Source organism: Macaca nemestrina, chromosome 7 (genome assembly GCF_043159975.1).
Source record: "Macaca nemestrina isolate mMacNem1 chromosome 7, mMacNem.hap1, whole genome shotgun sequence".
Classification (NCBI taxonomy): Eukaryota; Metazoa; Chordata; class Mammalia; order Primates; family Cercopithecidae; genus Macaca; species Macaca nemestrina.
The window spans coordinates 121,920,255-121,946,299 of record NC_092131.1 but is presented as its reverse complement, the minus strand read 5'-3'; the positions used below and the strand labels follow the sequence as shown (position 1 = coordinate 121,946,299).

The window sequence follows — 26,045 nt, the reverse complement described above, 5'->3', positions numbered from 1 at the left end:
ATAAATAAATAAATAAATAAATAAAGTTTAAAAAATGTGGCCCTGTAGGATACTTAAAGTTACATATGTAGCTTACATTATATTTCTAGTGGATAGTCTTGTTTTACATATTCCTTCCAGTATTTATATCTGTTTTTCCATGGTAAATGCTTTTACTGTTGTCTGTTTTCCTGCCAACTTTTTATTTAAAAAATATAAAAACTATGCATACAACATATATGTATAATCCTTTTTCTGAGGGCTGAACCATTTGAAGGTAAATAGTGTAATGCTTCCCCCACTAAATACTTCAGTCATGCATCTCCTAAGAACACGGACATTCTCTTACATAACCGTAACATCATTACACCTAGGACATTTAACATCAATAAAATAAAATTAGCTGATGCACAGATCATATTCAAATTTCTTCAAGTTTTAATGAATAAAATAATCTTTACAGCTGTTTTTTTTTTTTTTTTTTTAAATCCCAGATCCAATCAACATTCACACATTGCATTTGGATGTCATATGATTTAGTATTTTTTTTTTTGAAAAAAAAAATGTTTTTTCATTATAGAGACAGGGTCTCACTATGTTGCTGATCTTGAACTCCTGAACTCAAGTACCTCCTGCCTCTGCCTCTCACAGCGCTAGGATTGAAAGCTCACCATGAGCCCAGCCTGTGTGTTTTAGTCTTTTTTATTTTATTTTTCATGACATTGATATGTGTGTGTGTGGGTGCGTGTGTGTGTGTTTGGTTTTTAGACACAAAGCCTCACGCTGTTGCCCAGGCTAGTGTGCAGTGGTGCAATTATAGCTTACTACAGCCTTGAACTCCTGGGCTCAAGTGATCCTCCTGCCTCAGACTCCTGAGTAGATGGGACTACAGGTGCGCACCACCATGCCCAGCTAATTATTACTATGATTTTTGCTAGAGACAGGATCTCTGATCTCCCTATGTTGCCCAGGCTCGCTTCAAACTCCTAGGCTCAAGTGATCCTCCTGCCTCAGTCTCCTGAAGTGCTGGGATTATAGGTGTGAGCCACTACTCCCAGCCGATACATATATTTTTAATTGAAAATATTTTATTGCTAAAAGACATTGATATTTTTGAAGAGTATATGCAGTAGTGTGTTGGAGCTGGCTCATGCCAGCCTGCACGTGCCAATTGTTAGCCTCTGTTCCCAACTCTGCTTCAGTGATGTCCAGGTGGTGGTTTGAAAGTGGCCCTGCCAGCATCACCTACCAGGCTCCTCTGAGACCTCTTCATACGTAGGCTTCAAATTTGGCTTGCCTTTAGCAAGAATTCCCCCACCTTGATATCTGATCAAATTCTTCATTCTCCAACCCTGATATCTGAAGTCCTTGGCCTGACTTTAATAAAAACCTCGTTAGGCCAGTTTAGCAAGAATTCCCCTATTCTTGATATCTCCTCTTAGTAATTTTCCATCCACTGACCCCCTTCCTTGACCCATTGACTACAAATCCCCACCTGTCCCTGTTGTATTTATAGCTGAGTTCAATCTCTCTCCCCCAAGAAACAGTCTTGGCCTCTATTGCATTTGAGTAAACCTACTATTTTAAACAAGTGTTCCAATTTTACCATTTTTAACAAGTATTCCAATCGTTTTTCTCTTCAACAGCAAATAATGCTACACATCAGGACTCAATCCCCCACCCCCAAAACCAGTTTAACATTTACTAGCATACCACTGAGTTACAGACCAGTTGTCTCACAGAATGTCCCATATTCTGAAATTGTCTGTTGGTTCCTCCTGATTAGATTCAAGCACTTTGATGCATAACATAGGTGATGTTGTGGCTCATGATGCCCTTTATTTCTGTTTTGTCCAACACTGAAAATTCTAGGTCACGCCTGTAATCCCAGCACTTTGGGAGGCTGAGGCGGGTGGATCACGAGGTCAGGAGTTCGAGACCAGACTGACCAACATGGTGAAAGCCTGTCTCTACTAAAAGTACAAAAACTAGCTGGGATCACGCCACGGCACTCCAGCCTGGGTGACAGAGCAAGACCTCCGTCTCGAAAAAAAAAAAAAAAAGAAAGAAAAGAAAAGAAAATTCTAGGACCTCACGGCCCCCTATTCCTTTCCCAACCTCCCATTCCTCTCCCCTGCTTCATTTCTTCCATGGTTGTAATAATCATCTGTCATATTATATTTTTTACCTCTTAGTCTATCTCCCTCTAGAACGCAAGCTCGTGACGGCCAAGAGTTTATCTGTTTTGTTCACTGCTGAGCCAAGAGCCTATTAGAGTGCTTGGCATGTAGGACTTGCTCAGTGAATATTTATAGAGTGAGAGAATGAATGGAAAGCAAAGCAAAAGTGGCCAGTTTAACTAATTGTAGTTGCTCCACCGATTTTTCTCCTTCGATATGGCTATCGGTTATAAAGCAGATCATGAGTTCTCAGGACATGGCAAAAAACAGACACATTCTCAAACAACACATCAATCACAAAGGACATTAGAAGGGAAAAACAATAAAAGCTTGATTTTCTGGTGTGCTTGAGGGTGTGTCTGAAGTTGGATGTTTTTGTGAACTGCACACTAGGAGGTTAAGATGCTATATCTCTGGGCAGAGAAGAAAGGTCATAGGATTGGAGGCTGGGTGCGGTGGCTCATGCCTGTAATCCCAACACTTTGGGAGGCTGAGGTGAGTGAATCACCTGAGGTCAGGAGTTTGAGACCAGCCTGATCAATATGGTGAAACTCCGTCTCTACTAAAAACACAAAAATTACTGGGGCATAGTGGCGTGCCAGACCAGTCATTCTCTTACATGGCCTTGCAATCTTTCAAAAATGCAAACTAGTCCAATTATACAACCTCCTTTCAGGGCTTCCCGTGGGTCTAAGGACAAAGTCCCAGATCCCAGCTACTTGGGAGGCTGAGACAGAAGAATTGCTTGAACCCGGGAGGTGGAGGTTGCAGTGAGCCAAGATTGTACCACTGCACTCCAGCCTGGCAACAGAGTGAGACTCTGTCTCAAAACAAACAAACAAACAAACAAACAACAACAATAATAATAATAATAATAAAAGAAAAGAAAAGTCATAGCCCAAGAGTCTGGGTTAGCAAATCTCAGTTATTTTATCTGTAAAATGGGGCTAACAGCACAGGCTTTGAATAATAAAATGAGACTAAAATGACAACCATTCTTTTTTATTAAACAATTTTTTTTCTTTTTGGTGAGCTGAGACTTTTTTTTTTTTTTTTTCCAGACCAACCATTCTCTTACATGGCCTTGCAATCTTTTAAAAATGCAAACTAGTCCAATTATATAACCTCCTTTCAGGGCTTCCTATGGTCCTAAGGACAAAGTCCCAGGTCTGATGCTGCTCTCTGCAGCCAGCCATTTGGTGGTGGTGGTGGGTCACTGTACTTAGCCTTACACAAGCTTGTCTCTCTGCAAGAAAGACATGTCCACCCCAACCAGGAAAACTCTTCCAAGATTCTCCTCCTCCAGTAAGGCTCTCTAGGCCCTCAGAGCAGCACAGACCCTGGGATCCATACCCTATGGCCCTCCCTGCCTGTTTCTGGATGTACAAAGTATTTCTTTGTGCCTTGTCTGTAGCAGCAAAATATCAAAACAACCTAAATGACCATCAATACAGAGGATTGGCTAAATAAATAAATTCCTCTGCAGCTGTAAGCAAGAATGAGGATGCTTCTGTTTTAATAGAGAATGATCTCCAAGATATATTATGAAGGAGAAAAAAGAATGATACTGAGCTGTATATAGTATGCTGGAGAATAGTATGCAAAGTCTGCTTGTGTTTATGGACTGCCTGTGGACCTAGACACAAGAAATGGGTGGAAATGTTGCCTTTGGAAGGGGAACTAGGTGGCTGGGGAACATTTCACTGTGCACTCCTTGTATCTGCGGATTTTGTAACTTGTGAGCATAGTACCTTTCAGAAACAGATGTTATCAACTCTGCCTCTCTTGCCCTGGGGGAGATTAGACATGAAAACAAACCATCCTATGGTAGGTAAAACCAGACAAGAGTCACAAGATGAACACAGGCCCAATTTGAAGAAATAGGGACTTGGGAAGGCTTCCTTACAGGGATAGTGTTTGAGCTGGGCCCAGGAGAATTCTGGAAGGGAAAGTGGATGGGTATGGAGGGGATAGGGTGGAAGGTGGCCTAGACAGAGCCACTGTGAAAGCATGCAAGTGACCAGGAAAAGGCACCAGCTTACCTTTGCTTGGTGCTCTATTTTGTAGGCAGTTTGTTGAAACTGGCGAATCTCTCGGATAATATGGGATATCTGTGGGAAGGAAGGAGAGTTTCAGAACACAGTTTGCTCTCCTAGTTCTACCCCCCACGTTGCAGAACTGAAGGGGAATCAACAGCGAAATCTGAAGTCAGCCTCTTCATTCCATACGTGTTGCCTCCTGGAAGGTCCCACAGAGGCATCATGTGTGTTTGTTTTTAGTTTTATTTTTTGAGATGGAGTCTTGCTCTGTCACCCAGGCTGGAGTGCAGTGGCGTGATCTCGCCTCAGTGCAACCTCTGTCTCCTGGGTTCAAGCGATCCTCCTGCCTCACCCTCCTGAGTAGCTGGGACTACAGGTGCGTGCCACCACACCCAGCTAATTTTTGTATTTTTAGTAGAGATGGGGTTTCACCATATTGGCCCGGCTGGTCTCGAACTCCTGACCTCAAGTGATCCACCTGCCTCAGCTCCCAAAGTGCTGGGATTATAGGTGTGAGTGACCACACCCAGCCTCATGTTTTTTTCTTTTTTCTTAAATCAGAAATCTGCTTCCAAGACTTGTCGAGATTCTGTAGGTGAACTACACTATGTGACTGAGAGAAGAAAAAAATCTCCTTTAATTAGTGGCATAAGCTACCTAACATCACTAAAACAAAACCCTACGACTCCAGCAAAAGTTAAAGGCATCTGCCACTTCCTTAGTGCCTGCTGTACACAAGACATCATGAAAAGGGGCTTTCGCTCTTCAGGATGGTGTCTGAAGAAACCCTTTCCATCCAACAAAAATCGAATGTAGAGGCCCATTATATAAAACTGGTGCAAGTAGAGGCTTTCCAGTTGAAGTGAGAGGGCAGAAGGGGACGGTTAGAATCCTGTTTCTGATGGGAGAAGTCTCCTCATCCCTTATCCCAGGTTCTTGATTTTTCTGGGAAAATTGGAAACTTATTCTTTTAGGAGGTGCTGTGTAAGTGGTTTTACTTTGTCCACATCAAGCGTCAATATGAACAATACAGATGGGTGTGAGTAACAGTGTGGGGCTCTGGAGTCACCTGGACCTGGGCTCCAGACCTAGCTCTGCCTTTTACTTGTGGGGTGACCTTGGGCTGCTCACTTGACCTCACCCAGGCTCAGTCTGCTCATCTGAATGGTGCAGAATAAGAGCAGCTACCTCTCAGACTGTCAGGACTAGAGGAGGAAATGCCTGTGAAAGCATGGTTCAGGGCCTGCCAGATTCTAACTGCTCATCAATGATAGTGATGGCTCTCATTGGGAAGCTGGACCCAGGCTCCCAAATGGTGGCACCCTATGCAGCGGGTTGAGCCTTGGAGGGCAGAGTGTGGGTGGGCCCCAGGTTGAGTCATCTGGGCTTCGACACCCCCCTTCCCCTGCCTGGCTGGGGGGAACGCACCATCCTCATCTTGGAGAAGTTGACCAGGCCGTCTTCCGTGTAATTGGGCGTCCCCTCCTCGATGAAGGCCAGGTCGGTGAGGTACATCCCCAGGTAAGGGACACAGGGTGGGTCACAACTTGGAAGCAAACGGAATTAACAAAAGTTTTTCATTTAAAAAAAGGTAACGTCTACCAAGAACAGAACAGCCCGCATGCACCTTTTGCTTTGCTAGAGGCAAAGGGACTTGCAGTCACCAAGAATCACACTATACTCTAGGACTGACTATTCTACAAGCCTAGGACTGTCAGCTGGGTCTCAGGGCCAGTCCTCTGGGGTGGTGAGGGCGACATGGTACTGACTGGGGCCTCTTATACCCACTGGGGCATCTCAAATTGTCTCTTTCCTTCCCGAGCCAGAAGGTCCTCCCCTACCTGTCTGCCTTCTGTCCCAGTCAGTCCTTGGGCTCTGTCACCAGCCCCTCTAAACTCACCTTTCCTATCTCTCCTTGAGCCTCGCCCATCCAGATCTGCCCCCTGAATCACCTCCCGGAGGGCTCTGCAGCCCCAGCCACCCCACTCCTGCCAGTACCCTATCTGACTCCCTTGTCTCTGCTCCCTGAGACCTCTGTCTCCACTGGCATCTCCCGCCCACCTAAGCACTGGGCTTGGGTGCCAGGGCAGGGAACCCTTGCTCTCTGAGATCACTTTCCTGAAAGTAATCGTAGCTTTGGGGCAGGAGGTTGGGTGATAGTTGCCATAGTTGGTGACTCTTGGGGGACTGCATCTTTGGGAGCGGGGCCCCTGGAGTGATGGGCCATGCCTCTCTGATTTTTGGTCCAAAGCAGGGGCTCCTGTTACTGCTCCTTCCCAGCATGCTCTGGTGCCCCTGGCTGGATGCTGGGTAAGGGTTGATGGAGGCTGTGATGGAGCCTGGCAGCTGTTATGTGCCGGCAGGGCTCCCTTTAGCTCCTTCTGGGGCCTCCTCCCCAGTGCTCTGCCACCTCCTCTCAGCTCAGCACACAGATGCGGTGGCATCATCGAGCACAGTGCAGTGACCCTCATTCCCAGCCCATCTCACCTTTGTCTCCTTATGGCCGCCTGGCAACCCTGCTAACCTGGAGGAAGGGGAGGCCGGGAGGATGATAGAGCAAGAGTAGAAACCTGGGCCTTGTCCCTCACCTGCCTACTGTGTGACCCCGTGCCAGGCCTTTCCCTCTCTGGTCCTCAGGCTCCTCATGTATAAAGCAATGATGCCAGCTAAGACAATTTTAGGTGGTCTGACAGCTGATTTTAGGTGACTTACAGGCACAATATTAAATAACATGAATTCACGTGGTAAGAAACATTGGATTTTTACTTTTCCCCCTTCTGCTCAGGGAGAGTGCCTCATTTGGTGATAGTGTGACTTTGACACTTTTGACACTTGCCATTCTCCTTTCACATTTTATCTTTTTAAACAAATAGCGACAGGTGTCAGAATCAGAGTGTTGGCAAGCATCAGTATTTGGCCAGAATTCAATAACATTATTTTGTTTTTACCATATATTTTTTAATGGCATTCTTGTATTTACAGCAAGTATGCTGGTTTTCCATTTGTCATGATATAAAAATTTCCTGCTTATATATTTTTGGGAAAAAGTGAATTAATGTAAAGAGGCTGTTAGGTAAACACAAGTACAGTTGGCACAGTATGGCGAAGTCGTGAAGGAGGCAGATGCCTGGCGTTAGGGACACAGCAGGCAAAAGTGTTTTTCCAAATGTAGGGCTGACCCTGTCATGGGTGTTGAAATCAATTTAGAGGGTGTAGACTAGAATTTTTAAAAAGTGAAAAAGGGCCGGGTGTGGTGGCTCACTCCTGTAATCCCAGGGAGTGGGATTTGAGAGGTTGAGGTAGGAGGATCACTTGCATCCAAGAGTTCAAGACCAGCCTAAGCAACATAGTGAGACCCCATCTCTATTTAATTGAAAACAAATAAAAATAACAAGTGAAAAAGAAAATATCTGACTTCATCAAATGGAATAAAGGTATATATTGTTTTGTGGAATTTTTTCTCCTGTAATGCATATATGCATTTGTATACAGACTTGTAATTTCAAATATATATATTTACTGTGGTTTGTGATTAAAAAAGAGTAAGGATCATCCAGCCACTGGAGGGGCTGCTCTGCATCCTTCCGTTCCTTCTAGTCCATGATTATTACATGCTCAGATTTCATTTCCTTTCTTTTTTTTTGTTTTTGTCAGGGTCTCACTGTTACCTAGACCGAAGTGCAGTGGCACAATCACAGCTCACTGCTGCCTTGACTTCTTGGGCTCCAATGGTACTTCTGCCTCAGCCTCCTAAGTAGCTGGACTACATGCATGCACCACCATACCCAGCTAATTTTTGTATTTTTGGTAGGGACAGGGTTTTGCCATGTTGCCAGGCTGGTCTGGAACTCCTGAGCTCAAGTGATCTGCCCGCCTCAGCCTCCCAAAGTGCTCAGATTACAGATGTGAGCCACTGTGCCCAGCCAGCTCTTCATTTCCTTTCCATCATTCTCCAAGTCTGAAGCCCAGGATTATGAGTCTGATGAAGAAATAATCCAAAGATCTGAGAAGTAACTCTGGGGTTGTAAGGCTGTGGCAGTGTAGACTAGTGGGTTCTGAGAGGTGCTGTCCCCCTTCACCCTGCCACCTGCACGTGTGACAGTAGCCAGGTAGCCATGGAGTGCTCTAAGGATAGAAGGGAGAACGGGAGGCCTGGTGACTGCGAGCTGATTGCAAATGATCAAAGGACTCAGTGTTTCTCAAGGCTTTTGGGGGTTTCTGAACACCCAGACCAGTGAAAAGGATCCGAGGTCCTCTGATCACTGAGGGTCGACTTCCCCTGGTACTTATGGGGAGTCATGGTCCAGTTGTGGGAAGGTGGTGGATTTGCAATCGAATCACTTGCAAGTAGCATGCCCAGCCCCAGTACTAACCTCTGTCCCTATTTACTACCTCTATGGCAGGGATGTCCAATCTTTTCGCTTCCCTGGGCCACATTGGAAGAATTGTCTTGGGCCACATATAAAATACACTAACACACTAACGATAGCTAATGAGCTGAAAAAAAAATCACAAAAAAAACTTAATGTTTTAAGGAAGTTTACCAATTTGTGTTGGGCTGCATTTAAAACCACCCTGGGCCACATGCGGCCCTTGGGCCACAGGTTGGACAGGCTTGCTCTGTAGTGAGGGGCCATGAAAGAGGGGATGAGAGCACACTGAATCTCACACACACACACACCCCCATCCGAAATTCACAGCCATGTGGGCAAATGTATGGAGTTGCCAGAGTGGGACAGAGGACTGCTGGAGGGCCCCGCAGGGAGACATGGCATGGGGACTGAGCCACACCGAGCCTCTGAATGAACAGGGAAGCATGTTGGGGCTTCCTGTAGGCAAGATACCCAACAACAGGCCAGTCCTGAACCTTCCATATGGGCCTTTTGGCCTCTCTCGGGTGAGGGCCAGCTCTTGCCTATTGAGCAGAGCTGATACAGGGGTGGCTTCCTCTTCTGGCAGAGCCCTCACAGGTCTGCAGCTAGCATTTTAGGGAGCAGAGAGGAAAGTGTCCCACCCCTAGCCTGAAAGCTGTTTCTGGTTTCTGGGCAAGGCCTTGTGGCACTCCCATGCATGGTGACACCTGACCTTGCCTGTGGTTGTTTGGAGCCCCCAAACTGGATGTTTCTTTCCACCAAGATGCTCCTGATGATGTTAAATGGAATAAGGGAAATTATGGGGGACAAGCTACTGCTGGCATGAGGCAGCTGCCCACGCTCTATACCAAACTCCAGGAAACCGACCCGTGACAAGCACTGAGTCCATCTCTCCTTCCTCCTTCTCTCCGACTTTTCTCTTCCCTGTACTGCCCTGGCTGTGGGATGGGCCACTCTCTCTTACAAGTTTCTGCCGACTGTAGTTGGGGATCTCTTCTCTTCTATCTTGAGGCCTGGGATGGGCATTCAGGGAGGGCGTGAGGGCCCTTGAGGCTGGGCCGTGTGGGCTGAATCCCCTGGGGCCAGGGTCCAAGGTTCTGGCACAAGGTATAGGGTGATTAGGTAGGTAGTCTTTGAAAAAAACACTGCGATGGGGTGGGGGTGGAAAGTCCCATTTTACCACTGGGTTGCTACTCTGCTCTGTGGTCACAGGCAGAAAATAAAGATAGAGATAGATATTTGGCTTTGCTGGAACCCCTGAAATTCTAGAGCTCAGCCTTTGGGCTCATCATATCCATATAGATAAATTGATTCTCACCCTGATTAAAGGGTATAGGGGATGGCCTGGCAGTCAGCTAGCTGACACACTCCTCCATGGCTGTTCCCATCCTTAATTCAGGGGAACAAAGGGGAAAAGCTTTCACTGCAGCAGCCTACAGTAACACTGTGTCCCACATGTTCCTCTAAATCAAGGACTTCCTATTCAAATTAAACACAAAATGTGCAGATATGAAAGTGTGTGCTCGGTTGAGATTAGACAGGGTAGTCAAAACTGGAATCGGCCCCAAAAGAGCTGGTGACCACATTTTACCGCTAAATTCAGTTCTCAACCAAATTCTTGTTGCCTGGAGCTGTGGAAAGGTTCTGATTGCTGGGAGGTTGGGAGGAGGGAACAGTCATGGGACTTTGCCAGGATGTAGGCTTGGGGAATGAAAAGGGGAGATGAGGCCACTCTCAGGGCACCCGGCAGGGACTGAAGGGGCACACACAGTTAGGGCTGTTGTAGGTGGGGCAAGGGACATTTAAGAGAATGGCTGGCGGGGTGTTGATTTAGGGTTTGGTGGTGAAGTCTTGGCTGGGAAAGGCAATAAGGCCATTTTCCAGCCTGGATGCTGGTAGAAATTGGATATTTTTTCTTTTTTCCTTTTTCTTTCTTTTTGAGACAGAGTCTTGCTGTGTCACCCAGGCTGGAGTGCAGTGGCGCGATCTCGGCTCACTGCAACTTATGCCTCCCGGGCTCAAGCGATTCTCTGCCTCAGCCTCCCAAGTAGCTGGGATTTTAGGCATGCACAACCACGCCTGGCTAATTTTTGTATTTTTAGTAGAGACAGCATTTTGCCATGTTGGCCAGGTTGGTTTCTAGCTCCTGACCTTAAGTGATCTGCCCGCCTCGGCCTCCTAAAGTGCTGGGATTACAGGCGTGAGCCACTGTGCCTAGCCTGATATTGGATATTTTAACGAAAAGCTGAAAAAGATGCCTGGGACATATGAACGGGCTGCAGACCAACATGGTGAGGCCCATAGCATGGCTGCTTGTCTGGGAAGGTCATTGGCTATGCCCATGGACTACCACCTTGCTACTCTTGCCCCCGTCCCCCGCCTAGTGAAACAGACGCTCAGTATTCATGCAACATCGCTCTTTGTGAAAACCTTAGAGCCTCAGGAGAGGGGGTGCGGGAAGCATTTTCCCCAGGTTTCCCCAGTCCCTCCCTCCTCTGCGTGCTTTGCCTATGTCTCTGTAAGTCCAGAACCTGGTTTGCATAAAGCTCTTAGCTCCCAGAGGCCCGCAGGCCACCTCTGCCCTGTGCTGCAGGGACTAGGAGAATGTGGGAGAGACACTTACACGGGCCCGCAGGCCACCTGAAAGAGGGAAGACGGTCAGGATGGGGACTCAGACAGAAAGGGGGGCCCCAGAGGCAGTGGAGGCAGCGGTGGTGGCGGCAGCAGATCAGGAAGCCAGCCATGTGAGGAGGTGGATGGAGTGGTGCCCCGGGGGCGGACGGACAAGTTGGTGAATGCACGGAGGGGCAGCTCCCCACAAGCACAGTCCACAGGGGCTCTGGGGAGCCCAGGCAGAAGAGAGACGGCCGGACAGCACAGATGGGTGCAACATCTGTCTGAGAACACAAATAAAGTGGAGATGGTCAAGGCGATGGCACACAGAGCTGGCGAAGGACAGACCAAGTATGGCAGGAAGAAAACGAGGAGGCAGACGAGGCTGGCAGAGGGGGTGAGCAGTCCATCAAAGCCACTGTGAAGGGCTGGAGGTTTTGGCTGGCCCCATCCTCAGGGTCTGGGGGTAGTAAACTCTGGTGGTCCCTGCATCAGCCATGATCATGGGAACACCAGGAAGGGAGGAGAGGCTTCCTAAGCTATACAGGGAACCGGGACCCCAGGGGTCTCGCCGGGTCTCTCCAAAGTGTGGCAAGTAGCCAGTCAGGCAAGGAGAGGAACGGACACTCACTCAATGAAAGGAGGGTTGAGACTAGTGCTGAAGCCTGAGTAAGCACCTAATGAGAGTGACAGAAGCAAACCCCCCATTTCGTGTGAGTGTGCAGCCACAGTGTGTGCAGATGGGCTGAATCAGTGCTTCCCTGGGAGAGCTTGTCTGGAGCCCAGGGCAAACCTTGCCAAGCTCTGGAGGCCAGCCTGGGCCAGTCCTGGTGCTAGGCCATGGCCACATGGCCTTGGACCAGTCACTAGCTCTTCAGTTTCTTTGTCTGCAATAACAGGATGTGGGAGGCAGCCTTATCCTGGTGGTTCTCAAGGGGGGAGGATTTTGCCCCCTAGTGGACATTTGGTAATGTCTGGAGACAGTTTTGGTCGTCACAACTGAAGGGGGTGCCATTAGCATCTCACAGGTAGAGGCCAGAGATGCTGCTAAAGATTCCACAGTGCACAAGACAGTCCCCCTCAACAGAGGATCATTGTAGTCAAAATAGCAAGGGTGCTGAGGCTGAGGACCCCACCTTATGGGCAATGTTGATGGCATTAAACACACAATGTCTAGGCAAGCCCTTTACAAACTTTAAGTATGATTATTGTAAAACAGTATTTTTTTGATTCCAAGATGCCACTGTCTATAAAATGAAAGCATATTTTGATGATGAATTCTCAAGTGAAAAAGGAAACACAATCATGTTAAACAACACTGACTTTAAGACATCTCCTGATGTCAGAATTATTAAAATGTAAAAAGAAAACGTACATTTTAGAATCGAGACATCTGGCACCACTATTATTATCATCACAGCTACTAGGCTTTCAGGGATCCCGGCATGATTCCTGTGCTTCTCCCAGGAAATGCCAGCAAACTCTGGAGTTTCTCTGGCAGACCATGGAGGACTCCACCATTGGGGTCCAGGAAATGTAGGGGTCTTGTGGGTAGACAGATGAACAGACAGACAGACAGACCTCCTGCTCTGGCTGGGGGTGGCATGTGAATGCCTCTGCAATGCAGGTCTATGATTTTACAAATAACAGTGACAAAACGACAGACACTTACTTTTTCAGAGCTTCTCTGAGATTCTTAAATCTGCCCTCAGATGACACAAGCTTTTGGAGCTTATCAATCAAAGCTTTAGTCTAGAAGGAATCAGAAGCATTTACTAACACACAGCACACACCAAGGCCCGGGACCTCAGGCCCACACTCCAGCATGCTGCCCGCCAGGGTTCCAGAATTGCATTCCCTTGGGATCTGGGGGCCTCCCGTGTTTGGGCACCTTGCTCCTGAACTCCTCAGGAGTTGGGCATGGGTCCTTGTTGAGTGTGCCTGTGCTCACACATCTCTCAGAAGCAAGGAAGTGGATGTGAGGGACCTGAGTGTGGATTTGGCCCTGGGAAATGTTGCAGGAGCCCGACACCTGGGCAGTTTAGGACTTGCTGGGTGACTCCCAGGAGCCTACGCTGAGAGCAGGAAATGGCAGATTTTTGATTTTCCTGATCTTTCTCATGAACTACACCCAAAGGATGTGACCCTCATCTCACATGTTCCCTTTTTCACATCAGAAACACCACCCAAATTTAAGGATCAAGAAAAAAGATGGGAGACGAACTGATCATCAGAAAAGAAAAGGCCTGGCTGGAGAGAGGAAGCCCCAGAGCAAAGGGCTTTGCCAAGCGACCCCGCCAGGCCCAGCACACACATCAGGCTGCAGCCGAGTTTCAGTGGCTGGAGTCTGTCTGACCCACGGAGCGCCCTGGGTCAAGCCTGGCTTTGTGCGCTGTGGAGCCTGAGGGAAGGTCCTTTCCCTCAGGGGTCCTCAGCTCCCTCATTGATAAAATGGTGAGATAGATTAGAGACTTCCTTTGCAGCTCTGTTCCTCAAGATTCAGAATGTGGCTGAGAAACCACCGGAGCACAGCGGTACGTCACGCCACCAGAGCCCTAGTCAGCCTGAAGGGGAGACAGGCCCTGGAGGCCAAGCACATGCCCAATCTTGGGGTCAGATTTCTGCTGAGAAACTTGTCTACTGAAAAGGACAATCTAAGTCTCCATTCTGACAGGAGGAGATCTGTGTGTGCTCTTCAAGGGGAAAGAAGGGCTGAACCAGAGCCCTAGTCAGCCTGAAGGGGAGACAGGCCCTGGAGGCCAAGCACATGCCCAATCTTGGGGTCAGATTTCTGCTGAGAAACTTGTCTACTGAAAAGGACAATCTAAGTCTCCATTCTGACAGGAGGAGATCTGTGTGTGCTCTTCAAGGGGAAAGAAGGGCTGAACGTACCATTCAGTTCCGTGCCTTATCAACGAGCAGAAAAAGCCTAGCCACCTGGTGTGTACTAATCCTGTTCAGAGCACAACTGTGTTCCGGATCTGACACGCAACGGAATAGCACACAGCACACAGAGTCAAGGCAGATGATTCTGCTTTCACTTGAGATGTCTGCTCTCCAATGACTGGCGAAGGCTGGATGCCCTGGCCCACCTCTGTTCTAGATCTCAGCTTCCCTCCTGCACTTGCCCCTTTCCAGAGCTGCACCCTCCTTCCTCTTCTTCTCCATCCACCTGCAGAGGAATGACCTGATATGGCTTGAGGTCAGAGGCGGGGGCTGAGTCAGGAAACCTAGGGCCTCCCCAGCCTCTGTCACCTACCCTTGGCATGCCGACTGGCAAATCACCACTCCTCTTGCCTGTCTGGCCCTCAGGGTCCCCATATGGAAAATGGGAGGGTAAATCCAGGTATTCCCTAGGGCAATACTAGCTCAGATATTCTAGAATTGTGGGAGACACAGAAGCTTGATCAGGAGGTCCCGGTAGAGCCATGTAGCTCTAGATGAAGTGTCACCGTGCTCTGAGGCCGTGAAAATGTGCAGAAGATATTCCGGGACCAATTTGTGGCTCTGAACTGGTCACATTTTTAACTTCCTCCACATCCCCATGCTTGCTGTGTATGGCTGCTCCTCTTTGGGTTGTCATGCTCTCTCCAGGAAGGAGCTCTATGGCCTGGGAAGCCACAGAATTTTCTCAGCTGCTGCTTAAAAAGTATGTTCCAAGTTGAAGCAGTTCAAGTATCTATCTTCTAGCTGGGCCAGGAGCTTCTATCCTTTGATGCTCCATGGGATACCAAGCCTCTGGGATCTTGGGTGTCTCTGTTAGAGTGTGGACACCAGCAGGCAGACATGAGGGGCCCTTGGAATATGTGATTGAGAGCAGGGACCAAGCAAGGAGCCTTGGAGTCAATGTCAGGAAGAAAGATGATTTTGTGGTCTCCAAAATTCCATCACTTCCTGTTCACCAAGTGGAGGACTTCTGGCTGGCCAAGAATATTCCCTCCCAGAGAGGCCAAAATCTATTGTTAGCCAAGGCGAGGCTTTTGTCTCCAGGAGAGGCGACACACAAATCCATGTTAGTCATTGTACTGTCCTATGGAAGAGCATCATCATCAGATCCTGTCTTGAGGTTTGTTTTTTTTTGGTTGTTGTTTGTTTGTTTTTTCAAAGAGGATGGGGAGAGGGGTTAAAAGAAGAAAGGGGAAATGAAAAGTCCCAAATGAAACCCAGCTGCCTGACTCTTGCCAGGGGCTGAACCAGACTTGGACATAATGCTTTTCTGCTGTGGTGAGCACATTTAAGCGAGCAATAAGAACTGGCTGCTGAGGTTACAGTTCAGGCCATCTAAGAAACGTGGCCATTTCAGAGGGTCTCCAATGTCCATGGGACGCCTGTAGAGAGATAATGAACTGCCCCTGGCAGATGCTGAGCAGGCCATGACCAGGAACTCCCAGAAGCTCCTGGGGCCAGGTGCTGTGCAGACACACAACTCTTACACAGCTGAGGGCTGCAGAAGACAGCTGGGTCCAGACTGCCATAGAGGGTGGAGACCTCATGCAGTGCCAAAGGCACTTTTGATTTTTGAACCAGGCCAGCTGACCCTAAGTCCAGAAAGACATCCTAGAACACAGGCTGAATCACATGCCCTGACCACCGAGTGTCCTTGATTTGCACTCTCTGCAGAGAACAGAAGATTTCAGGATGGCCAAGCTCATTCCCTCCCAAATCCATGAGGAAGGTGATGCTGGAGATCGAGACCAAGAAATGCAAGGAGTGTGGGTTCCAGGAAGCCTAAGTGGGGTGGGAAACTGAAGCCTGGTCTCCAGGGCCTCTGGAAAAGATGATGTCATTCCCATAGTACAGGGGAGAAGGAGAGAGAGATTTACCTGGAATGGGCCCCCAGATTGTGGCAAGGGCCCTGCCTAAACCTTGACAAGCCAAATGAGGTTGGGTGACTTGGAGGTTCTGCAGAGCCTTGCTCAACACCTGCCTCTAGGAGTTCATGACAGTATGTACCATGTTTGGCTGGATGTGCCTGCAGCTCTGAGCTCCTGTGCTCCTGAGCTCTGCTCTTTCCTGGAGCCCGCAAACAAGAGTAGCATCTTTTACGGTCCTTGACCCCAAGCCTGGCATCTCTGTGTGCCAAGAAGCAAAAGGCCCAATCCCACTGGATTGTAATGGGGTGTCCCTGCATGTTCTGTAGTCCTGCTGTCATCAGGGGCTGGAGTGACCAGAAGGTGGGGGAAGGGTAGCAGAGATGTCCCAGGACTTTCCTGAGTTTGGCTGCTAAGTAGGGAGGATTATGGACATGCCGCTTGCTTGGTGGGTGGAATCAAGACCTGCCATTGACATGAGGAGGGTAGTGAGCAGGTGATAAAGAGAACAATGAGGGTGACACAGTATGCAAGTCCAGAGTGGCCCAGATGAGACAGGGCCCTTGGAGCCATTGGATCCCACACAGCCCACCCAGCGGTAGGATGACAGACACTGCTGCCAAGGGATCGTGCTTGGGGGCTTGCCCTGTCTACTGGGGGTGCTTGTCCGGCCTCCTGCACACATGCAGGCTGGGGTGGGGGCATCCACCAAGTGCACTAAGGAAGTGGTCCAAGTGCCTCATTGTGCTCTTCTATAAGGAGCACTGGTCCCTCCTGACCCTAATGCCTGCAACTTTATTCCTGAGGAAGAATCTATCTTATGGTTTTATGTTCATGTTTTATGTTTATGACTTTTCAGATTCATGTTCTGAGTGAAGAGGGATCGAGCCCACATTTAAGGTGATCAACTAGCTGACAGGCTCCAGGGAGCAGCTAATTCTCTGTGGCCAGAAGGGCCGGTGAAATCAGAATCCTGGGAAGGGCTTGCAGGATCATCTGACGGAAGGGTCCTCTGATGGAAGGCTCACCTGACCACAGTCTCAGCTGCCCTGCAGATCCCCATAAAGCCACCACTCTCGCCCCAACTCCAGAAGAAAAGTGTTGGGACCAATAATCACCAACATATTCTTTCCACTTTGAGGTTTTAATTACTCAAGTGGGAATTACAGTCCCACAGTCTCACTGCCACATCTGTGGGCCTGCTATCTGGTCCCAGGTGATATATGGGAAGTGATTCTCTGTTTTACCTGGGAGTGTTAGACCTCAGCCCAGTCCTTTGCCCACTTGTAGATGCCCAGTGGCCAGCCCACTGGTCTTCCTGCCCCATCCCCAATCCAGCCCCAGGGAGGCAGTGGTGCCAGCCTCCTGCCCGCACCTGCTTAGAGACTTTGAGCCATGTCTTTTTGAGCCGGAAGATAGCACTGCGGTTCATGGATGAGGTGATCTCCAGCACAGCATTGTAGTTGTGGAGGCAGCGGCAGATGTCAGCCACGGCCACCCACTTCTCGATGGCGCTCACCCTGGCATTGATGTCCTCATTGCGGATGATTTCTGAAGCAATCAAGTTACTGATCTTTAAGCCAATGCAATAAGACAGGGAAAAAGAGGAGTAAGTATTGCAAAGATGATAAATAATCACTATTTGCAGATATAATTGCCTGTTTGAAAATACAAGAAGGAATTGGACAACTGTGAGAACAATGAACAGAGCTTGCTAGGGTTGCTGGCTAAAGGTTCAATATGGAAAAATGAAAAGTTTATATATACATTAGCAATAATCAATTAGAAAATACAACAAAAATACAACCTTCCAAATAACAATGGGAATTTGTAAATACCTAGGAACTTAATGAGAACTATGTAGGATGGAAAAAACAGGTCACCAAAGGATATAAAAGGCTTGAATAACAGAGAAAGAGATCAAATTCCCAAATGGGAATGTAAATATGTCATTTTTCTGAAAGCTGATACATGTGTTTAATGTAATCCAATAAAACACTCAGGCCTGGTGCAGTGGCTCACACCTGTAATCCCAGCACTTTGGGAGGCCGAGGCGGGCGAATCATTTGAGGTTAGGAGATCGAGACCAGCCTGACAAACATGGTGAGACCCTGTCTCTACAAAACACACACACACACACACACACACACACACACAAATTAGATGGGTGTGATGGTGCATGTCTATAATCCCAGCTACTCAAAAAGCTGGGGCAGGAGAATTACTCGAACCCAGGAGGTGGATGTTTTAGTGAGCTGAGATCGCGCCGCTGCACTCCAGCCTGGGTGACAGAGCGAGACTCCATCTCAAAAAGAAAAACAAAACACAAAAAACAAAACAAAAACCCTGAAAACAAACAAAAAACCAAATACCAACGAGAGCTTTCTCTAGAAAAGTAATTATAGACAAAGTAATTCTAAAGTTCATCTGGAAGAACAAATAGTTAAAAGGGGCCAAATTCTGAGGGAATCCCCCATCACACAACTAGAGCTTGGACAGGACACACTTTGAAGCACTGCTGGTCTCACATACACAGTAGAAGGTATCTTCTAGGACTCCATCTCCAAACATGACATGCACATGAACCAATCAAGGGCAGGTTGGACCTGGAGCAGCTGGGGTCGGGGGTGGGAAGCTGGGGCTAGAACATCAGGGAATTAGAATTGCAAGAAGCTGGAACAGCAGGAAGCAGTGGGCTTTCTGGTACATTCTTTTGTCACTTCCTAAGACTTTTTTTGTTTTGTTTTGTTTTTTGAGACAGAGTCTTGTTCTGTTGCCCAGGTTGAGTGCAGTGGTGTCATCTCGGCTCACTTCAACCTCCCCTTCCTGGGTTCAAGCGACTCTCCTACCACAACCTCCCAAGTAGCTGGGATTACAGGCACACACCACCATGCCTGACTAATTTTTGTATTTTTAGTAGAGATGGGGTTTTACTATGTTGGCCAGTCTGGTTTCGAACTCCTGACCTCAAGTGATCTGCCCGCCTCGGCCTCCCAAAGTGTTGGGATTACAGGTGTGAGCCACTGCACCCGGCCTTTGTGACTGTTTAATTATTTTAAAATAAAAAATTTAAAAAAAGACTACTACTTTAAAAAAAGGCAATAAAAGGACATTTACAGATGAATTAAATATTATAGGGCTTTATTGCTAAGAAACCTCAAAAATAATTTCTAAAGGATGCTCATCAAGAAGAATGAATTGTAAAACTACTTAAGAATGGAACTACTACTTAAGAACTACTACTTATTATCAGGAAGGATAATAACGCACAGTAGTACATGTATTATATTTCTTAATTAAATTGAAGTTGTAGTTAAATTTTTTTCCATCGAGAGAACATGGAACTTAAAAACAGTTTTATATAAAAGTTATACTAATTTTTGAAATAAATAGATCAGTCAAATCTTCCAGAGAAGAAGGATAAAAGGAGTATCTGCCAGTTCATTCTATGAAGCCAGTATTACCTTGATACTGAGACCAGAAATGGATAACAAAAGAAAGGAAAGCTACACACCCTTTTGTTTAATATACCATGACCACATTGGGTTTATCCCTGGAATGCAAGGATGATTGAATATTAGAAAAAAAGTATAATTGTCATTTACTATATCAACAGATTAAGGGAGGAAAACCATATGACCATCTCCACGGATGCAGAAAGAAATATTTGATAAAATTCTGTATTTGTTCATGGTTAAATCCATTAGCACCCAAGGAACAAAAGCTAATTTAAAAAAAAACCTGGTAAAGAAACAAACATCATTCCACATAGGGAAATATTAGAAGCATCTCCTTTAAAACCAAGAAGGTGGCCAAGTGCAGTGGCTCACACCTGTAATCCCAGCACTTTGGGAGGCCGAGGTGGATGGATCACCTGAGGTCAGTTCAAGACCAGCCTGTGCAACATGGTGAAACCCTGTCTCTACTAAGAATACAAAGATTACCTGGGTGCAGTGGCGTGCACCTGTAATCCCAGCTACTCGGGAGGCTGAGGCATGATAATCGCTTGAACCTGGGAGGTGGAGGTTGCAGTGAGCCGAGATTATACCACTGCACTCCAGCCTGGGCAGCAGAGTGAGACTCTGTCAAAAAAACCCAAAAACAAACAAACAAAAAAAACCCCAAAAAAACCCCACAAAAAACCCAAGAAGGAGACACATGATCACCAAGTCCATTCCACGCTGTCCTGGAGAGAGACGGAACTAGGGTGAGGCAGGCGAGGTATGGGGTACAAGTGCAGAAGGGTAAGTAGCTCCTTAGATTTTGCTCTCTGGGGACCTTGCTTGTCTTACCCCAGTACCCCAGCTTGGCCATGGTCTTGAAGATCCTGGCCAGTACCAGCTAAGAGGACAAAGACATTAAAGGCAAAAGGACCAGAAAACAGCAAACAACTGTGCCAGGGAGAGACGAGGTAAATCGCTATTGTGCCAGCACATGTCCTGTGTATCAGAACCAAATGGTGGATTTGAACAGAGATGGCCAAATGCCAGGTCGTTACAAGGGCAGCTTCTCAGGTAGACCGTGTGCGTTCAAAATTGTACTCTGCTGTGTAATGTTGGGGATGAAATTTCCCCTCCTCGAGCCTCAGTTTCTTCATCCACAAAGTGGGAATAGCAGGATTAAATGAGATGATGCTTTTGAAGCACAGCGTCTAGCATGCGCTGAACGCTCAATGAATGCTCACTTCATATTCTTATCTGTCACTTGCTTGACTCCTGGGCACACAGTGGGACAGGGGAAGGGAGGGGACGGTGATTTGTTGCCTGGTGCTGTAAGGTGTGGTCAGATCAGGCCTCTGTCAGGATGTTTCCTGAGGCTTGGTCTCTGTTCCTCTTTCTCTCCTGAGAGGCACACAAGTCTCCTTTCTGCTGCTGTGCTTACTGCAGGAGCCACTGGGTGCCCGGGCCTAGGAGGCCCCAGAGGGCTCCTCCCCTGAGCTGCAATCCCTGGGTCTTTCTTGTTTCTTCCAGGCTGCTGAGGATCCTCCCAGGATATGGTGTGCTGGGGGCTGGGGCTGGTGGGATGTGGCCCTGGCCAAGGTGGCCAGGGCAAGTGGAATCATGTGCTCCCACCACCGGCCCTCAAAGGCTCTTTCCTCGTGTTGATGATTAAACTCAGAAGAATGAGGATGCTGAGTGCAACTGTTCTCAGGGCTGTTACGAGGCTGGGAGTGACCCATCTCTGTGGTTCAGGGGCTGGAACTTGCGCAAATGTGGGGAAGTTGCCGGGAGGGATTTTTTTCTTTCTTTTTTTTTTCTCACACAGCCGATTTGCACTGTGCAGCAATGAAAGTCATGAGCCACCACACACCGGTTAGGAGACCTCAGCATTTGCCCCTCCAGAGCCTTGGTTTCTTTGTATCTAAAAATGTGAGGACAGCCCCCATCTTTTAGTTGATGTGAGCTTTCAATGAGATTACTATGCACAAAATGCTCAGTGCTAGGCACCAGGTAGGCACCCGGTTAGGGGGCAGTGGATATTCTTATTAAAGAACATTGCAAATGCTCCCTGTGGACATGAATTGAGCCTCAGAAGGCTCTGGGACCTGTCTGGCCCCCAGTTCTCTGCTGCTCCCATGTTTCTCTGAGAAGGGATTCTGGGAGCTGGGGGTGTGTGATGCACCCATCTGAACTTAGTGTGCTAATCAGTCAGTCCAGACGCTTTGAGTCGCTTATGCCAGGCCAGTTTGCAGGCCCAGTGCTTGGTCCCATCTCAACAGTTCTTCCCCACGAAAGCTGGGGCTGGGAGGTCTAGAGGAGGGGGCTGGAGGAGCTGGATATTGGATCATCTTGATCCTAGCTGGGGACATTCAGGAGCCTTAGTCTCGCTCAGCACTGTGGCCTCCTAACATTAAAGAGAATTAAACATTCACCTTCAGGGTAGCCGAAACAGCCAAAACATTAGGAGATTCTGAGGGTTCTGGATAATGTATGAATTAGAGGGAAGCTGTCTGCCATTTGATGAGGTTAAAAAATAGGAAGCATAGCAAGGTCTTCATTGTTTTTCCTTCTAATCCTTCATTCCTTTCTGTTCTCTTTGCCACAGACTCCCCAAACACCCTGCTCCGAGGAGTGACCCCTCTTAGGAATCACAAGTCCTGGGTGAGGGCTCGTGGCGAGCCAATGCTGGGCTGAATGTCTTTAGATGACTGCCCAGTTAATCATCCTACGACCATTCTATGGTCAGCCCCACTTAATAGGAAAAGAGACCGAGACCGAGGTGAGGCAACCAGCCCAAGGCCACATGGCAAGGGGTGGCAGGGCTGGAGAGGACCCAGCAGTCTGGTTCCAGCCAGGTGTATAGCCCATTCTCTACCCAGCCTCTTGAGCATCTTGCCAAAGAAAAACCTCAGCGAGAGAAGCGGTCCCATCCATACTCACATCATTGAAGTGCTTGGTGGTTTTCATGATATAAGGGGTCCTTTCATTCTTTTCCAGTTTCATCCATCCTTGTCCGAAGAACTCCCTGTGGGAAGTAAGGGGAGACCCAGGTGGAGGAGGTGAGGTTTGCCTTGCTGATTTCATTGCTCCATGCTTTTTATTTTATTTTTATTTTTTGGCTTTTTGAGGCTGTCATTTTGGGGGAATGACTTTCTGCAGAACCCTGGAAGGAAGGAACCCTGGGCTGAAGTCCAGCTCTGCCTTGTCGCAGCTGTGTGGCCTCAGACAAACCCTTTATAGAGCAGGGCTTCAGTTTCCTCATCTGTAAAATGGGAATAAAGACGATCCTTTCCTCACAGGGTTACTGGGAGGCTGAAATAAGGTGTGGGAAGCACACACCTTATTGTGAGGTACAGTGGAAATAATTTGTTATGAATCTTGTTTTCTGACAGGGAGAATTCACATTTTAGTGATTGCAGCAGCTGGTCTGTAGGATGAGGGAATAGAAGGCCCTAAAAGGGGGCAGATAAAAGGCTTAAAATGCCTGCAAGCCAAGCCACAGGCTCCTGACATCATAAAGTGACAGGGAGAGGGGACCTTGGCAGAGCCCTGTGGGCAGAAGGGGCCAGGGGAGGTGATCTGTGTTTGAAAACATATCCCGCTTCTCCTCCTACAGGGACATATCAGGAATATCAGCTGCTTCTATGTCCAGGAGATGTGACAGGTTTCCAAAGTGCCGACGCTCTCTATTTACACGAGGCAGCACCCACGCTGGGGAGGGCTGCGAGAGTGCCAGGTGGAGCTGAGGCCAAAAGCCCCTCAATCATTCAAATCCGGCAAGCTCAATTTTGGGAAACCATTCTGGGACCATTGTTAGGAACTGAGACATATTTGTTACCAGGATGCTTACTGCAGCGATAAATATAAAAGTGGAGACTGAAAACACCCTTGTGGCTTAGTAACACACTGTTAGAGAATGCTGTGTACTCATTAAAAATAATGTTTACAAATGCCATTTTGGCATAGCGTCAGAGGAAGGAAGAAGGATACAAAATTATAAAAGTAGAATAACTGCAATGAACACCAGGGATGACTGAGGCCAGAGCAGGTAACAGCAGGCCTTGAGGCTTCTTCAAAGTCCACATCTGTCCCCTAAATCAGCTCCTGGAGGTCACTGGACCCACACACGCACCCACGCTCATACCTGTGTGCACAGTTTCTCACAGGTGCGTGTGCACACACACACGAACACATGCTTTTTTCTAGATACTGTCTTTCTAGGAGCTCTGAGTTAGAGATGACTCCAGAAAAGTGTGTATGTGCAGCTGACAGGTAAGGAGAGAACTTGGTGGGCAGGAACAGAAACAGGCTTCTCCGTCATTCTGCGGACCCAGGCACTATTGTTTTAAGCTGTGGAGGGTCCGCACAGCTCTGGAAGTTCACTGTATATGCTTCTGGGGTGCTGTCCAAGACAGTGCCTGAGGAAGCGGGGGGAGGCAGGTGCTGCCTGCAACACTTACTCATAAGGAATCTTCTTGAAGACGAGGTGGTCTAGCAGGGTCAGCTGCTCCGCAATCTCTAGGGCCGAGTGGTTTTCAAAGGGCTCAGCCTTCACGCCTTCAGCCTGGTTTTGAGTTAGGGGAGCAAGGTTTTGAGTTAGGCCCACGACGAACACCTCCTGGATTCTCAGCTGCCTCTCTGGGGGTTTCTCCCCCTCGAATTTGGTGGGCGGGTGGATGGGGTATGATGAGGGAAGGTGGAGGGAAGGGAATGGAGGGAGATGGGCCCCGCCCTGTTGTGCTGGTGTGTGCAGCCCAGTGCTCGGACTGCCCTCACCCACCCTGCCAGGGAGCTCCCAGCACATGCATGAGACAACCGAGGTTTCCAGATGTGAACCACTGGCCCAAGTTGCTAAGCTGGAAGTGGGCTGACTAGGACTGGAGCCCAGGTCATCTGACTCCAGGCTGTGCCTGGCCACTCCCTTTAGGGTCCGCCTGAGCCAACAACTGGCTCTATACAATTTCCTTTTGAAACTAGCAGGTGTGGACTCCCAGGCGTGATTAGCTCCTGGGATGGTCCTGTGCTTAGAAGACAGCTGACCCACCTTAGTCCTGGGCCTTAGTCAATGTCTCTGGTCCCCAGGGGCCACCCTTGGATACTGTCATTAAGGGTGTCCATTACTTGGGCCCTATGATCAGAGATCTTCAGGGAAACGTTAGCCAGGGGACAGTGGTGCCCACGGCAGGAGATGGATGAGAGGTGGACATGGGGAGGCCAGTGTATTGGGCACAAAGGCCTCTTGGAAGGTCTGCTGGATCTGAGTGAGGGGTGCTGGAAGGCGGTGGGTAAAGGGACAACTATGTTGGTCTTGGGAGGAGCCTGTTAGGAACAAGAATCCTCCCCCATCACCACCTCAGGACCAACTGGGCCACACAGGAGGAGAGGAGAGGGGTCAACTCCTCGGGCAGCAGGTGCTCCAACAGATGACTGTCTCGTGTGCCTCATGCCTTCGCTTTCTCATGCTCACTTCACTCTGTCCAGAAATCCTTGTGGGCTGGGCTGAGCACCCACAAGCAGCCCATCTGCTGGGTCCCAAAGGAAGTGGGGCCATCCCTCCTAAACTAAGTGTCTCCCTTCCTCCCATTTCCTCCTCAGATGAGCACTGAGGTCTGCACCAAGGCCTCGCCACATGCCGAGACAGAAAGGCAGGAAACACGGGCCCTGACCTCAGGGAGCTCCAGCCTAAATGGTTCCAAGTCATGTGAACGGAGCGAGGACCGTGGAGGAAAACAGCCTCTGTGTGTCCGTGTGGGTGCTGTGTGTGTGTGGTGTGTATGGGGTGTTTGTGGTGTGGGTATGTGTATGTGTATGTGTGTGTGTGTGTGGTGTGTATGGGATGTTTGTGGTGTGGGTATATGTATGTGTATGTGTGTGTGTGTGTGGTGTGTATGGGGTGTTTGTGGCGTGGGTATGTGTATGTGTATGTGTGTGTGTGTGTGTGTGGTGTGTATGGGGTGTTTGTGGTGTGGGTATGTGTATGTGTATGTGTGTGTGTGTGTGGTGTGTATGGGGTGTTTGTGGTGTGGGTATGTGTATGTGTATGTGTGTGTGTGTGTGGTGTGTATGGGGTGTTTGTGGTGTGGGTATGTGTATGTGTATGTGTGTGTGTGTGTGTGTGGTGTGTATGGGGTGTTTGTGGTGTGGGTATGTGTATGTGTATGTGTGTGTTTGTGTGGTGTGTATGGGGTGTTTGTGGTGTGGGTATGTGTATGTGTATGTGTGTGTGTGTGTGGTGTGTATGGGGTGTTTGTGGTGTGGGTATGTGTATGTGTGTGTGTGTGTGGTGTGTATGGGGTGTTTGTGGTGTGGGTATGTGTGTGTGTGTGTGTGTGGTGTGTATGGGTGTTTGTGGTGTGGTATGTGTATGTGTGTGTGTGTGTGGTGTGTATGGGGTGTTTGTGGTGTGGGTATGTGTATGTGTATGTGTGTGTGCTGTGTGGTGTGTATGGGGTGTTTGTGCTGTGTGTATGTGTATGTGTATGTGTGTGTGTGTGGTGTGTATGGGGTGTTTGTGGTGTGGGTATGTGTATGTGTATGTGTGTTGTGTGTGTGTGTGTGGTGTGTATGGGGTGTTTGTGGTGTGGGGTATGTGTATGTGTGTGTGTGTGTG

At 48.3% G+C, this 26,045-nt stretch overlaps 1 protein-coding gene across 2 annotated transcripts in view; it reads right to left on the bottom strand.

Annotated features, from left to right (window-relative positions):
- LOC105493124 (Ras protein specific guanine nucleotide releasing factor 1) overlaps nt 1-26,045 on the bottom strand; it is a 133,317-nt gene that overhangs the window by 6,878 nt on the left and 100,394 nt on the right. For both annotated transcript variants that reach the window (XM_011760573.3, XM_011760574.3), the window contains exons 21-26: nt 23,896-23,999; nt 22,376-22,460; nt 17,371-17,568; nt 12,857-12,936; nt 5,627-5,744; nt 4,202-4,270 (exon numbers count right to left, since the gene is read on the bottom strand). In XM_011760573.3, the coding sequence (XP_011758875.2) occupies nt 4,202-4,270; nt 5,627-5,744; nt 12,857-12,936; nt 17,371-17,568; nt 22,376-22,460; nt 23,896-23,999 (654 nt within the window). The remainder of the gene's footprint in view (nt 1-4,201; nt 4,271-5,626; nt 5,745-12,856; nt 12,937-17,370; nt 17,569-22,375; nt 22,461-23,895; nt 24,000-26,045) is intronic.